This window comes from Mustela putorius, unplaced genomic scaffold, assembly GCF_011764305.1.
Source record: "Mustela putorius furo isolate JIRA1106 unplaced genomic scaffold, ASM1176430v1.1 tig00000242_pilon_pilon_pilon, whole genome shotgun sequence".
Lineage (NCBI taxonomy): Eukaryota > Metazoa > Chordata > Mammalia > Carnivora > Mustelidae > Mustela > Mustela putorius.
This window is the reverse complement of record NW_025421325.1, coordinates 16,549,179-16,565,311: the sequence shown is the minus strand read 5'-3', so window position 1 is coordinate 16,565,311 and position 16,133 is coordinate 16,549,179. Positions and strand designations below refer to the sequence as shown.

Sequence of the window (16,133 nt, the reverse complement as noted above, 5' to 3'; positions counted from 1 at the left end):
TGGAATATCAGAAAAACTTGGGTTTAGTGATTCCAACTGGACAAAGGAAGCACATGAAATTACTAATGTGATTTAATACAGGAAAAAATATTTAATATCATGTAATTATTGAGTATGTACTAGGAGCTAGAAATTAAGAGTTTTATCTGCTAGAATTCTTCAAGGAAAGAAAATTTCTGACCTAATAATTTAGAAGCTTTCATGTCTGAAGTAGGAAAATGAATTTGAAATCTGGAGCATTCCAGTTCTTTGACACTACCTCAGCTAAGACACAAGGCTGTCCCCTTCATCGCTAGTCATGTGTTGGACTGAATTAAAATTCAGCCTACATCACATTCCTAGAGCCAAACACGAAAAGAGAAAATATGCTAAATCTATCTTTTGAAACTTAAATCTGATTTTTCCAACTAGGCGCAAAAGACTGAGATGATGATTCATGATCATTTTTAAAAAATCATGGAATAAAAATAAAGAAACTGTTTTAATTAGTTTTGGGTTCAATTAATCAACTATTTATTGAGTGCTTGATATGTGCCTAGCAGCATTAATACAAGGCAAATGTATTCATTAGTTTCATTCATTTGCTATTGAAATGAGACTTTATTACATCTCATTGATCTCTTAGTTGGATGGCAATATTTCACTCTTCAATAATGCACACATATGAGAGTTGGGGAAAGGCTTTTATTCCTAACGTTTGAAAATGAACCAATAAACTCAATGACCTGAAATCTTTGAAAGAGGTTTTCTTCCCTTATTCTAAAAAAAAAAAAAAAAAAAATCTTATAAAGTTACCCACAGATAATCTTAGTTCTTGAAAGCAGTTGATTATTCCAAGTCAAAAATACAGCACATTAGTACCTTATTCTCTATGATCTTGGAAGATACAGAGACTACCTGAGTAGAGCTCTAAGACCCAACCTGCTACCAGGCGGCCTGAAAGTTCCTCTAGCCATTCTGAAATGGCTATACTAAGATAAGAACAAAGACAAATTGAACAAAAAATAAAAGTAGGTAACTTATAAAGCAGACACAGAGAATCTAAATAAAAGCTAAAAGCTACTATGTTAACTTAGGGTAGGCTGATGGTGGTTGGTTATCCTATAGCTCTTAGGTTTTTTTTTTTCCTTCATAGGGTGTTTGATATAGGAGAACCCACAATCTTCTAATTCAGAAATCAAGTGGCTCTGTTCATATCAGTGCAGAATATGTGTATGTCACAGATCATTCTCACTACTTTGTTCATGTCCCAAATCATTAGTGTCTCTACAGTAGTTAAAGACTGTGCCATTGGTAACCTGGTATAGGAAGTGGGATCCCTTCTATTTATAGTCTTTTAAAAAACAGACTTTAAAAGAGCAAATGGTGGAGTAGGAAACTGCAGAGATCAGTTGCTCCACTGAATCTACTACTAAACTGGAAAAAAACAGAACCAACTATTTTGGGACAATGGAACTTTATAGCATCCAGGGGGGTGCCTGAGGAAGGGGCTGCTCAACTATGACAGGAAAGCAGCAGATGCAAAGCACCTACTATTCCTGATTTCTATGTAGCTGGCTGCAGCCATGGTGGGCAATAAATCCTTTTCTCTAAGAATGTGAGGCTGTATGTTTTGTTTGGTTTGGAGGCTCTTGGGGGGACTAGTGTTTTTGTTCTGTTCCCTCCTTGCTGTGGCTTCCCTGGGGTATTTATTGTAAGATTTGAGGAGACATACACTACCCTCTCCTGCTTTTAAAGATCCAGACATTTAAGAACATCCCTGTTGGGTCACAAGCTGACTGCAGAGAGAACAAAAACTTCAGGGGCCACATGCAATGAAGAATCAACTTTACAAAAACAGTTTGGAAAAGTCACTACACAAATGGACGACTGTAGCCCTTAAAAGCAACCCTACAGAGGAGGACAGTCTGACCTGCATAATATTCAAATGTGCAGATCTTAACAACAATAGAAAATCCAGGAAAAAAAGAATTTGACAAAAGCTATGCTTAAGCCTAGACACTGGCATTACCAGGCAAAATCAACTGTATTAAATATGCTCAGAAGCTGAAGGAAACAATGGACAAAGAACCAAAGGAGCACAAACAACAAAAGCAAAAATAAGGGGGACTGCAATTAAGAAGCTTCTCTATAGCAAAAGAAATAATTAAAACAATGAAAAAACCTACAGAATGGGAAAAAATATATGCAATTCATATATGAATAAGGGGTTAATATCCATAATACTTAACCATACAACTGAGTAACAAAAAACAATGATTACAAATGGGCAGAGAGACTAAACTGACATTTCTCCAAAGAAAATATCCACGCAGCCAACAGGTACATGAAAAGGTGTTCAACATCACTATTCATCGGGGAAATGGAAATCAAAACCACAATGATATGACCTCGCACATGTTAGTATGGCCACCAGCAAGAAGACAAAAGAACAAGTGTTGGCAAGACTAAGACTGTGGAGAAAAGGGAGCCCTTGTGCATGCTGGTGGGAATATAAATTGGTGCTGCTCCTCTGGAAAACAGTATGGAGTCATCAGAAAATTAAAAACAGAATTACCAGGAAAAAAAAAAGGAATTATCACATGATCCAGTAATTCTTTTTCTGGGTATAAACATCCAAAAGTCATGAAAACAAGACACTGAAGAGATATATTTACTCCATGTTCACTGCAGCATTATTGACACTAGCCAAAATATGAAAACAACTTTTGTGTCTGTCAATGGGTGAATGGACCCATTGTGGTGTAGGGTATACAGTACATGCAACAGAGTATTATTCAGCCATGGGAAAGAAAAAAATCTTGCCATTTGCAACACGGATGGACCTTAAGGCCATTATGCTAGGTGATAAAATCAGACAAAGACAAATGGTATATGATATCACTTATATACAGAACCTTAAAAAATAGTTGAATGTTAGTTGCCAGGGGCTGGGAGGGTGGAGGAATAGGAGCTATACTGTACCAGGGTACAAACTTGCAACTTGTAGATAAATAATTCTTGAAGATCTAATGCACAGCATAGTGATTATAGACAGCAATATTATAAACATCAAACTTGCTAAAAGATTAGATCTTAATCCTACCACAAAAAAGAAATGATAATAATGTGGTATGTTAGAGGTGTTATTAATGCCATAATGTGAATCATATTACAATATATAAATTTATCAAATCAACATATTGTATGCTTTAAATTTATACAATGTTATATATACTTCAAAACAAGAACTAAAAGAAATCAAACACTATGTACAAAGGAGGAATGTCAATAAAGAGAAATTATAAAAAGAAACTGAACAGAAATATTAGAGCTGAAAAGTACAGTAGCAAAAATATTTAAAATTTAATAGAGGAGTTCAATTGCAGATCTGAGCAGACAGAAAACAGAATCAGTGAACTTAAAGATAATGTGATTGAATTTATCCAGTCTAAGGAGCAGAAAGAAAAAAGAACAAGGAACCTAAGAGACCTGTTGAAACACCATGAAGCATACTAACATACACATAATGGAAGTCTCAGAGGGAGATGAGACAGATAAAGGGTAGAAAAAAAAATTTAAGAAAAAAATGGCTAAAATTTCCCAAATTTGATGAAAGATATGAAACTACACTCCTAAGAAGCTCAAAAGTTTCAAGTAGGATAAACTCAAAAAGATCTATCAAGGCACATTACAGACAAATCATCAAAAGCCAAAGAATCTTGAAAGCAGGGAGGAGTGACTCATCAAATACAAGGGATCCTCAATAGTATCAACAGCTAATCTCAGAAACCATGGAGGTCAGAAGGCATGGGCTGACACATTTAAAGTAAAGAAAGCAAAAAACAAACCTGTCAACTAAGAATTTTATATACAGCAAAATTATCTCTCATGGATAAAGAAGAAATTAAGATATCTCCAAATAAACCAAAGCTAGGAAAGGTTGTACCACTAGACTTACCCTGCAAGAATCCTTCAGATCAAAACAGAAGGACATTAGACAGTAAGTCAAAGCCATGTGAAGGAAGGAAGGAGGGAAGAAGAACAAAGAATGAATGAGCACTGCTAAACATTAACTACATAGGTAAATACAAAAGCCAATATTATTGTACTGGTTTGTAACTCCTCTTTTCCCCTATATAATTTAAAATACAAATTCATAAAACAATAATTATAAATTTGTTAAGAGACTTATAGGTATAAAGATATTATATATATATATATATATATATATATATATAAAATTTATGACAGGAACAAGGCAAAACAGAAACCGATATGTATGGAGCAAAATGTTTGCATACTATGAAAACTAAATTCATATTATTCAAACTAGGTTGCTCTAAGTTTAAGATGTTAATTGTAATCCCTCAGGTAATCACTAAGAAAATAGCTAGTAACCAAAAGAGAGCTGAGGTGGATATACTACCAAAGAAAAGATATTTTTTTTTTCATTTTTTTAGAAAGCTAGTTTTTTTTTTTTTTAAAAGATTTTATTTATCCACCTGACAGACAGAGATCACAAGTAGGCAGAGAGGCAGGCAGGCAGAGAGAGAGAGGAGGAAGCAGGCCCCCCGCGGAGCGGAGGGCCCGATGCGGGGCTCGATCCCAGGACCCTGGGACCATGACCTGAGCCGAAGGCAGAGGCTTAACCCACTGAGCCACCCAGGCGCCCCTAGTTTTTTTTTTTTTTTTTAAAGATTTTATTCATTCATTTACAGAGAGAAAGATATTATAAGCAGGTGGATCAGCAGGCAGAAGGAGAAGGAAAAGCAGGCTTCCCACTGAGCAGGGAGTCCAATCGGGGGCTCGATCCCAGGGCCCTGGGATCATGACCTGAGCCAAAGGCAGATGCTTAACCGACTGAGCCACCCTGGTGCCCCAAAGAAAAGATATATTAAGCCAAAAAAATGTACAAGAGGTTAAGAAAAATGTTATGTATTGATAAAAAGTTCAATTCATCAAGGTTTAACAATTATAAACATATTTATACCTAACAACAGAGCCCCAAAATACATGAAGCAAAAATGGACAGAACTGAAGGGAGAAATAAATAGGTCTACATTAAGAACTGGACATCGCAATGCACATTTTTAATAATTTCTTGAAAAATAAGACAGAAGATCAGTAAGGAAATAGAAGACTTGAAAAACCCTTTAAACCAATTAGACCTACCAGACACATATAGAACACATCACTCAACAACAGCAGAATATACATTTTCCACAGTGGACATGAAGGGTCCTACAACTTGGATCATATTATCAGGTCATAAAACAAATCTTAATAAATTTATTAAGACTGAAATCTTACAAAGTATGGAAAAAAGTATAAAGAAAAAACCTGAAATCACTAAAATTAGAAATGAAAGAGATATTACTGGCTTTATAGAAATAAAAAGAATTATAAGAATACTATGACAACAACTTGGATGTGTGCATACACCAGTATACTGGATAATCCAGTTAAAATGGACAAATCCCAGAAACACAAACTACAAACACTGACTCAAGAAGAAAGAAAAGGTCTATATAGTCCTCTAACAAGTCAGGGAATCAAAATCCTCCAAACAAAGGAAAACCTAGGACTAGATGGCTTTACTGGTGATTTCTACTAAATGTTTATAGAATTAACACCAATCCTCAAACATTTCCAAAAAACTTAAAAGGAGGGACACTTCCTAACTTAGCATATGTGCCTAGCAACACCTTGATAATGAAGCTATACAAAGACAGTACAAAGAAAACTACAAACCTCTAACTTTATGAATGTATATGGAAGAAAATACTTGCAAATCACAGATCTTATAACAGTATCCAGAAAATATGAAGAATCCCTAAAATTCAACAACAGAAAGAGAACCCAATTAAGTAATAAGCAAAGGACTTGAACAGATGTTTTTCTAAAGAAGATACACAAATGACAAAAAAAAAAAAAAAAAAAAAGAAGATACACAAATGACAAGCACAAAAAAGACATTAAGGAAATCAAAGTTAAAACCCCAGTAAAACAACACTCCACACCTGCTAGGATGGTTATTTAAAAAAAGAAAAAAGGGAAAACAAGTGTTGGCAAGGATGCGGAGAAATGAGAACTCATGCATTGCTGATAGGGAACATAAAATGAGTGATGTGGCCATTGTAGAAAAGTTTGGTGATTCAGCAACTCTACTTTTTTTTTTTTTTTAAAGACTTATTTATCTGAGATAGAGGGAGAGTGAGCGAGCATGCATGAGCCGGTGGGGTGGGGGAGGAGAGAGGGAGAGGGAAAAACAGACTCTCAGGTCATGATGCCCGGGTCCTGGGATCGAGCCCCGCATCGGGATCTCTGCTCAGTGGGGAGCCTGCTTCCCTTCCTCTCTCTCTGCCTGCCTCTCTGCCTACTTGTGATCTCTGTCTGTCAAATAAATAAATAAAAATCTTTTTTAGAAAATGGTTATAATGGTAAATTTTGTCATATACAATTTACTACCTCCCCAAATTAAAAAAAAAGACTTTAAAGGTTCATTAACTATTTTCAGGTGTTTATGGGGGGGAAGGGGGTGTGGATAAGAGTGGGATATCTCTAAAGAGAAACCATGTACCCTCAGCCCAAAGATAATCTTCTATATTCCATAACCTAGAAGATATAAATGGCCAATATCATAGATCTAAAGGATCAGACAGGATTTAGATAGGCTTGTAAAGGGAAATACAGACATGTCCTCATGGAAGAAAGATGACAGACAAAAGGTCAGATGCAGGGGCAACTTGTGAGGAAGGCCCGCCAAAGTCTGCTTAGGACAGTGTTAGGTATAACTGTGCTGCCATAACTGTTTCTATGAAAATTTGATATTGGGTTTGGGATAAGAACCCTTGAACCTACGTTGGCCCAAAGAGAGTCTATCCTGGGAGAAGGCTAAATGAAGTTTCCTGTAGAAAGGGACTGTATGCCTGTTAATCTCAAGTTAATGAAAACATATTTAACTTAGTAGGCAAAAAAGAGCTGTCACCAGATCCTCTCTTTATAAGGGGATGTATTCTCTCACCCTTTAAATCCACGCTGGCCCAGTGATGCTGGGTAAGCAACAGAATGGGGCCTAAGGCAGGCAGTGTCTAAGACGACTTCCAGAGTCCCTGTCTACTGGTATTCAGTCTTATATAATCCCTTCCCCTTGAGAGTGGGCTGGACTTGACTCTTTCCTAAGACCAGGTACAAGGACTATGGCTTCCATCTTGAGGGGCTCTCTGTCTCTGTGATCGCTCTAAGGGGGGAAGCAAGCTGACATGTGATGAGCAGCTCTACAGAGAGGCCTGTGTGGCATGGTGAGAAACTGTGGCCCTAGACCAACAGCCTGTGAGGAACTGAAGCCTGCCAAAACCACACAGTAAAACTGGCAGTGCATCTTTCAACCCCAATTGAATCCTGAAATAATTACATCCCCAGCTGATACCTTAACTGCAGCTTTGTGAGACACTGTGGGCCAGAGGTACCGGGCTAAGTTGCTTCTAGATTTCTGACCTACAGAAACTGTGTGGTAACTGCTTGTTTTCAGCCACTAAGTTTTGTGGTTATTTATTACACAGAGACAGATATGAATATAAGATTTCTGGGACTTCTAAGCCCAAGTCTTTGTTTCCTTCCTCTTCGAGCCCAGCCTTTCAAGCCATGGGACATGCAAGTCATCTGGAAAGGAACCAAGGTGCTCATGTTAATAGCCTCCACTGTGCACCTGCTACCGGCTAGAACTGAGACTCCAGACAAGCCAACCTAGTCAGTTAACAGCCATTTAAGCCACCCCAGCTAAGGCTCTAGACATCATGAAACAGAAATGAGCCATCCTTTCTATTCCCTGCTGAATTTCTGACCTACAGAATCACTAAGAAAATGAAATGCTTGTTCTGTTAAGCCACCAAATTTTGGTGTGGTGTGTTAGACAAAACAATCACTAATTAGTAGGATTTGCAGTAAGAGGTTACAGAGCACACAGGGTCTAGATCTGAGGCTTAGATACACCAAACATCCATGATTCATTCATACATAGTGGAAAAACTGAACAACTGGATGCTCAGAGTGGGAGAAAATGGTGGTGGTGGTGGTTGGTGGGGGATATAAGGAAACATATCCCACGGCCACTATCTAAAACCCTAAATCTACCAGTTAATGTCTTGGAAATGTGAGCTATTAGAGACAACAGTTTAAGCCAGGCTGACCAAAAAATAAAAAGTCCCCTGTATTATACCCTGTTGGAATGAGAAATGTTTAAACTAAAAGACTCCATAAAAGCAGTATCTCAGTTGCCAAAGAAGGCAGCAAATGTTTTCCAGCATTATTTAGTGATCTGCTCACCCAAAAGGCAAGAAGCTGCCAAATCCTTGCCTCTAATAGATCTGAAAGAGGAAAGTTTTATCAAACTGAAGGGATTATAGCAATGTCATATATTTACAGAAAAGAACCATACTAATTATATGAAAGTTACACTGATAAGGAGTTAACATGGTAACAAACTAAAAACTGACTTTGTGACAGAGAGCATATGATAAGTAGTCCAGACTAGACCACTTTGGAGAAGGCCTTCTTCCTCAGAAAAAAGCCTGTGAAGTGTCTAACTTTACAATAAAAGCAGTCATTTCTATCCAAGCTCCCAGACCTCTTGGGAATATTATTAGAGGCCACGTGACATAACACTATTCCTCCTCCCAAGCAGATGCACACAGTCGTAATTCCCAATACCCCAAAACTAAGAGGAATAAGAATGGGGAGAAAAAGTATACAAATGTGTGTCAACATTAGCAAGGCTGTCCTCTGGGATGCTCATGTGCACATTTCTGAGATGCAAGGAGACTTGCTAGCAAGGACCTGGGAAGAGCAACAGCACTTGCCAGAGATTGTTCCTCAAAAGCCAACAAGCTAGTACCTACCTGGATCACTAGCTTTGGCTTAGGAAATCTCATCATAAATTCAGTTGCCGACAAGATCCAAACAGCGGAAACTCACTAGTGGCTTATTCAGGAATACTTGAAAAACATGCCTTAATAAATATAGTCATGAATACCAAGAGAGGGATGAGTATAATGCACTTGGTATGCAAAGTACTACAATCTGGTACCTGATTCATCTACACACTGAATAAATATCAAGTCAGGAATAATGGCCCTGAGAGGAGCTGGGCAACAGTGCAATACAGACACCAATTAGCAAACATTTAGCTAATTTCTTATCCAGCAAAGTAGTATATCATCAATGCTAGTTAATAATGATGCTAAAATTAAGAAAATCCTGGTTGCACAGCAATATTTTATGTTCTATCTATTGACTTTAAAAAGGAAGATACTAGGGACACCTGGGTGGCTCAGTTGGTTAAGCGGCTGCCTTCGGCTTAGGTCATGATCCCCAGCATCCTGAGATCGAGTCCTACATCGGGCTCCTTGCTCAGCGGGGAGCCTGCTTCTCCCTCTGCCTCTGCTGCGACTCTGCCTGCCTGTGCTCGCTCTCTCTCTCTCTGGCAAATAAATAAATAAAATCTTAAAAAAAAAAAAGAGGAAGATACTAGCCACCATCATGATAAAATCCTGTGGGAACATGGAACAAAAAAGAAGTATGTATAATTGTTAGAACACCAAAATGGGAGAAATAGAGGAATATACAGAACCCTAACAGTGTGCATTTCATTAGAGGATAATTTATTAAAGAGAAATTATGAAAGAGATGAGACAGAAAGAAGAGCGAACCATCTCCTCCCTTCCTTACTGAGAAGTGCTAGGCACACATGCACGTGCAGCACAGACTGGTTTGCCTTTGGCAGGCTTCCTGTGCCCATCAGCAAACAGATAAGCCAAAACAAGGAAGGTTTTTCTAGGCATTTTGGTTAGGATTATGATTCCACTACCAGACAGAACCAGTTACAAATACATGCTTCTTTTCACCTAGATTTTCATGCAAAGAATAAAGTAAAGCTACCTTCACCTTAAATTAAGAGAGATGGTTGCTGCTTGGAATACAGGTGAAGTTTCTGGGGTCCCATAAGTAAACCTAAGCCATTTGTAGTTTAATGAAACCAAATGACTGTTATTTTCTGCCCACATATCATTAAACACTGGCTCTGGGGTACCAGACCATTAATTTCGGTCCTAGGAAACCATACTGGGTTACGTAAGGCACAGGCATGTTGATGTTTTTTCACTGGTAGGAGTTGTAGATATAGTTTTAGATCATATTCTGAGCATCATGATTTAGAATGATCTCATCTCCACAGGGACTTGTTTACTCATTCTATATTTAAGGTTTAAGTTTTATTCACCCTGTATATTTACCTTCTCCCCTTCCCTCTTCTGTGCCTGTTTAATGGGTTTAAGCAAAATGGCTAACAGTCTCTGACTTCAGTGATTTCTGTCATCAACCATTCAGACATTTTCCTCATTTCTCACCACCACTGTGTGATCTATCAGCCTGGTACAATTCTTGGCCAATGGCCATATTAATTTTCTACTTGAAAGAACACAAATAGAATAGTGCTTATGACGAAGGTACTAGGGGGAGCTTGGGGAATAGCTGTTCGTCTTGATGCATAGCAATTAGCCTGGCAAACAGAAACGGTAACATGACTGGATCTGATACCTAGCCAAAATTGCCAAAAGGGAAAAAAAAAAGTCATTCTGTTGGGGGTATTAAGTGGCTTTTTAAATAGTAGCTATCATCAGTTATATTTGCCCTTTTGGAAAGGGTATGGGCAGTATAACATCAGAGATCTCCAGTTTCCATGGTGATTATTAGTAATGGCATTTCAAATGTTGTAGTTAGATTCTACAGTATAATCACTTCACTTTATACCATAAGACAGGGCAGAGAAAAAACTGCTTTATCTTAACACATTAAAGAATGTTCATCATCCACTTAAACATCACAGCTTTTCAAGTAGACAGAATGTGTTAATCTTAAACAGATGTATGTTGACAGAACCTACATGAGTAAGTTGGGGAGAGATCCTAAAGCACTTGGATATAATGGGGACTAATTAATTGCTTAGATATTTAGCAGTAATTAACTGCCTACACATTATTTTGTAAATTGGTTGTTCTTATCCTATTGATTTACTCATTTTTGTATGCAGAAAAAAATTATTTTCCTATTCTGAGGCAATTAGTCATGAACTGAGATGTAATGTAAGTAGAGAGAAAAATCTATCTTCTTCTGCAGTTAAAGATAATCCACGTGGTGAGGACTGAGTTAGCTGTGCGGCTTAATAGAAACATCCCTCAAACATAGGGTAGCACTTTGTACTCCTCTGCCCTCTCAGTGCTGGTTCCTTGAACTTGGGGGAAGCCAAACATTTCATTTTTGCTTTAATACTCACATTTGGAGTTGATGGTTAATTTAAAAACACAGTTTACTTCCCAAGACAAATACGTGTGCTTTAAAAAATAGAAAGAATTATTTTTAAAAGTCTAAGAAAGTGCTTCATTTGACTCCAATAAACCAAGAAAATTTGTAATTTTCTCATGTAGCTATAAAGTTAATCTTTTAAAAAAAAGATCAATCAGCTGTAAAATATTCAGCATATACCCTCTAGAAACAAAATATATTAAGGTAACAAAGATAAAATGGCCGATTGGTTTAAGATAAAAAAACGATTTGTTTTTAATAGAGAAAAATAGAGCACATGGAATCCTTCTGACTAGTGTTTCAAATCAGATCTACTGTGCAGTTAATCATATTGTCTGAGACAGAATCAAAGATCATAAATCCAAGTAACAGAAAATCTGCTGGCAAGTTGAGGGGAAGTAATAATGAATCAGAATGTAATTAAAAAAAACCTCTACATAAGTGCATTACTCTTATAGTCACAGTAACCAGAATGATAAATGACCTGTCTCTTCCTTGCTCAAGCTACTAGTTATGGCAGAACAGAATATCTAGGCCACCACTGTGTACAAAAGCCTACAGACAGAACAAGGATGGATTTACAAATTAAGGACAAGGTCATAAAAAAAAGTATCACCAAATTGTGACTGAAGTCAATATGCATCCACAAATCATGGATAGGATAACCTACCTATGGGAAGCTGTGTTAATTTTCACCATCAAATACCCAATGTACAAGGAGATGGAACTCAAATACTAATGAAACCGAAGGGCTTCCTAACATGGTTTCAGAAAAGAATCTACTTTAGACGTAATCAGTAAAACATAACTGGTTACTCTGAGCACTACAACAGATTAAGACACTGAAGGGCCGAATTCTAGATTCTATAACTGTAAAAGATAACCTACCTCCATTGTTTTTAGTAAGGAAAGAAAGGTCCATGGCGATCAAGTAAAATTATCCAAGATCACAAGGAATGCTACAATCAACAAAGGAATGGAATCCAACCACCCCCCAAACGTCTCCTCTTATACAGCCCAACTAATGAAACACTGTGAAAAAGCACAGTGCACAAACACTAATGTGATCACAGAGTTTTTCATTCTAAGGATTGATTTATGGAGAACAACTGCCTGACTTTTTACAAAAACAAATTAAAACACACACATGTACTTGCATCAGCAGCATATATACTAAAATTGGAATGATACAGAGAAGATTAGCATGGCCCCTGTGCAAAGATGACACGCAAATTCGTGAAGCATTCCATATTCTTAAACCACAGTGAGATACACCTTACACCAATCAGAATGGCTAAAATTAACCAGCTAGGTGTTGGTGAGGATGTGGAGAAAGGGGAAACTCCTACTCTCTTGGTGGGAATGCAAGCTGGTGCAGCCACTCTGGAAAACAGTATGGAGGTTCCTCAAAAAGTTGAAAATAGAGCTACCTTATGACCCAGCAATCACACTACTGGGTATTTACCCTACAGATACAAATGTAGTGATCTGAAGAGGCACACGCACCCCAATGTTTATAGCAGCAATGTCCACAATAGCCCAACTATGGAAAGAGCCTAGATGTCCATCAATGGATGAAAGGATAAAGAAGATGGGGTGTGTATATATATATATATATATATATACAATGGAATACTATGCAGCCATCAAAAGAAATGAAATCTTGCCATTTGCAACAACATGGCTGGAACAAGAGGGTAATAAGAGAACTAGAACTGAGCAAAATAAGTCAATCAGAGAAAGACAATTAGCCTATGATCTTACTGATATGAGGAATTTGAGAAACAAGACAGGATCATAGGGGAAGGAAGAGAAAAATGAAACAAGATGAAACCAGAAACCAGAAAGGGAGATAAATCATAAGAGACTCTTAATCTTAGGGAACATACTGAGGGTTGCTGGTGGTCGAGGGGAGGGATAGGGTGGCTGGGTGATGGACACTGAGGACAGTATGTGCTATGGTGAGTACTGTGAATTGTTTAAGACTGATGAATCACAGACCTGTACCCCTAAAACAAATAGTACATTATATGTTAATAAAACACACACACACTATAAAGTAAAGTAAAGAATGAACAAACATGGAAGGACAAAAGCAACATAAAAGATAGGTGATGATAATACATTAAATCTGCACTGCTCAAAGTTCTGAATAATGGACATCTCAGGTATCTAATTCACAAGCCTAACTGAAATAGTAAAGTAAATACTAAATTACAGCAATAAAATGCATACAAAGAGCAAATGTTCTTGGCTTTTTGATCAGATGTTGAGTCAAAGAGAAAGTTAAGGCCTTGTGTGCTTTCCTCAGTAGAAAGCAATGGTCTAGTATATAGACTAGAGTGACCCGAAGTAACGCTTCCTTCCTCCCACAGAACTCTGGTTTCAAAAAGACAATCCAGGACTACAGAAACCCACTGGCCAAAAGAAATCTCCTATACAGAAATCTAGTGGTCCTACTGTAGTGCTGATAAGCAGAAAGGTTCTTCCCTGCTTTCAGTAAGTCTCTTCTTATTAATTTAAAAATCCTACAGGCAGACGATCTGAAATTGAGCTTTTAGATTATGATAAAAAGCCAGAAAAAGGACAGGTGCTGATTTCCACTTAGACACCCTGCTCATAAAAAACAATAACTGAGGCTCTTACGTGCAACTGAATAGAACCTCAGGCCAGTCAGGGGCCCTCTGTGCATGTAACATTTCTCAAAAGAAAGATATTAGGAAGGCTAATGAAATAATGTGGAGAAGTGATAGATTACCAATGTTCTTCCGTTTTAAAATTGAAGATGTTCCCACAGATATGAGAAAACCATGTGACTGCAAAGCAGACTGTGGGAGTGTAGGCACTGCCAGGGTCACGGAGAGTATCCAGACCTTAATGATTTGGAAGAGAATATGAGAACCTTGCTACTCGAAGTGTGGTCTGAAGGTATCACCTTGGCAGAGGTATCACTGAGAACTGGTTAGAAATGCAGGTTCTCAAGCCCCATCCCAGACTGAAACAGAATCTTCATTCTAACAATATCTCCATGTGAACCACAAGCACATTTAAAGCTTGAGAAGTACTGTGCTGAAAACACTGACAGCGTCTAGCAAAAGGGACCACTGAAATTTCAGGTGCTTTCAATCCTTCACAGATGTGTGTAGAAGGAGTCCTGAGTCAGGTGGCCCTTTCCTGGTACTGGGAAATGTTAACTTCTGAACCACCACAGGTTAAACAGTTGAAAGGTAAACATTTCTTATTACAAATATCAGTATCAATCAGATGAGCCTCATTAAGTCCCTCTTTAGTGAAATTAAAGATAACAGAGGAAAATATATAAAGCCATGTTGAGAAATGTTTTACTTATCTGTCTGGATAATGCCAAGAAAACCACAACCACACTAAGCGATTAAGTAAGCCTGTGTCATTATATTTTCATAATTATAATTGTTAAAACCCAGGTAAGGTTATTGATTTATTGATTAGCAGCAACTTATTGATTAAAAAACCTTTCAGAAAAGATTATTTAAAAGATCTTCAAAGAAAATAATCTGCCTCTAAGAGAAAATATTTTCTAATGGAAAAACAAATTCTGGAGGGAAAACAACCTATATTCTGATCATAGCTTTCCCCCATGCAAGCTTCTTACTGGGAACAGCAATTTTTGTAAGGATATACTACTAAAGTGTAGGAATGAAAGGGTATACATAAGGTTGTTTTTGCTCCATTCATACTAGAATTTCCTTTTCGTGCCCACTTCCTCAATTACCTAGACAAAGTACGGGGAAACTTCCAAACAAGGGAAAGCTATTTCCCACAAGCAAAGTCACTGAGGGCAATACTTAAGGAGCAAAAAACACTACCTTTAAACATCTTGTACTGGCACCTGAGATCCATTTTAAGTTTCTGAACAACAATATTGATAATGGCCACACTGGTTTACTTTTTCTTGGATTTTTTTTTTTTAAAGATTTTATTTTTATTTTTATTTTTTTTAAAGATTTTATTTGTTTATTTGACAGAGATTACAAGTAGACAGAGAGGCAGGCAGAGAGAGAGAGAGAGAGAGAGGGAAGCAGGCTCCCTGCTGAGCAGAGAGCCCGATGCGGGACTCGATCCCAGGACCCTGGGATCATGACCTGAGCCGAAGGCAGCGGCTTAACCCACTGAGCCACCCAGGCGCCCCTTTTTCTTGGATCTTTATCACCAAATTTCATCTTCCCAGACAGAGTGGGCACAAAGCACAAGAGAGGAAATGACCATGACAACTAGTGGGACAGACAGATGACTGGTGTGACAGACAGCAAGGAAGGCAGGATCCAGATTACTGGTCTTGCCACTCAGAGATGGAGTGCTTCTGAAACTATGCCACCAAACTGTTTGCAGTAATTCTGTGTCTGACCACGAGTCTTTCACTATTATACTCTGTCCAATTGTGAATAATCATAAATGGGGGCAAGAGAGGCCTGAGATCATTTTAATTGTGATACCAAGTTAAAAACGTGAATGAATCATGAACTCTGTCTTCCTCCAGTTACCTGATATAACAGCTATTTTCCCAGATCCATGTTCTTCTCTAGCTATTCTTTCTGCCTCCTCCATCAGCAGCATGCCAAATCCCTGGAAAGAGCAAAAGAGGGGTTAGGGAATTAAGAAGGAAGGAAGTCACTATGAGGATATGTAAAACAAAAGGGATAATATTCAGTAGTTGCTAAAATCTGTTAAAATAAGAGTGACCAAAAAAAATTATGGGGATAAGAATACAGAAACCATTCAATTATACCAAAAATACACTATAGCAGACTAGTAAA

General features: G+C 37.7%; 1 protein-coding gene and 1 non-coding gene across 4 annotated transcripts in view; one reads left to right on the top strand and one right to left on the bottom strand.

The window, feature by feature from the left end:
• Positions 1–16,133, bottom strand: part of ELP3 (elongator acetyltransferase complex subunit 3) — a 101,458-nt gene that overhangs the window by 11,188 nt on the left and 74,137 nt on the right. For all 3 annotated transcript variants that reach the window (XM_004775132.3, XM_045078372.1, XM_045078371.1), the window contains one exon: positions 15,861–15,942. In XM_004775132.3, coding sequence (XP_004775189.1) covers positions 15,861–15,942 — 82 coding nt within the window. The remainder of the gene's footprint in view (positions 1–15,860; positions 15,943–16,133) is intronic.
• LOC123391578 lies at positions 12,490–12,596 on the top strand. Its single transcript, XR_006606269.1, has one exon. It is a non-coding gene; the product is annotated as a U6 spliceosomal RNA (small nuclear RNA).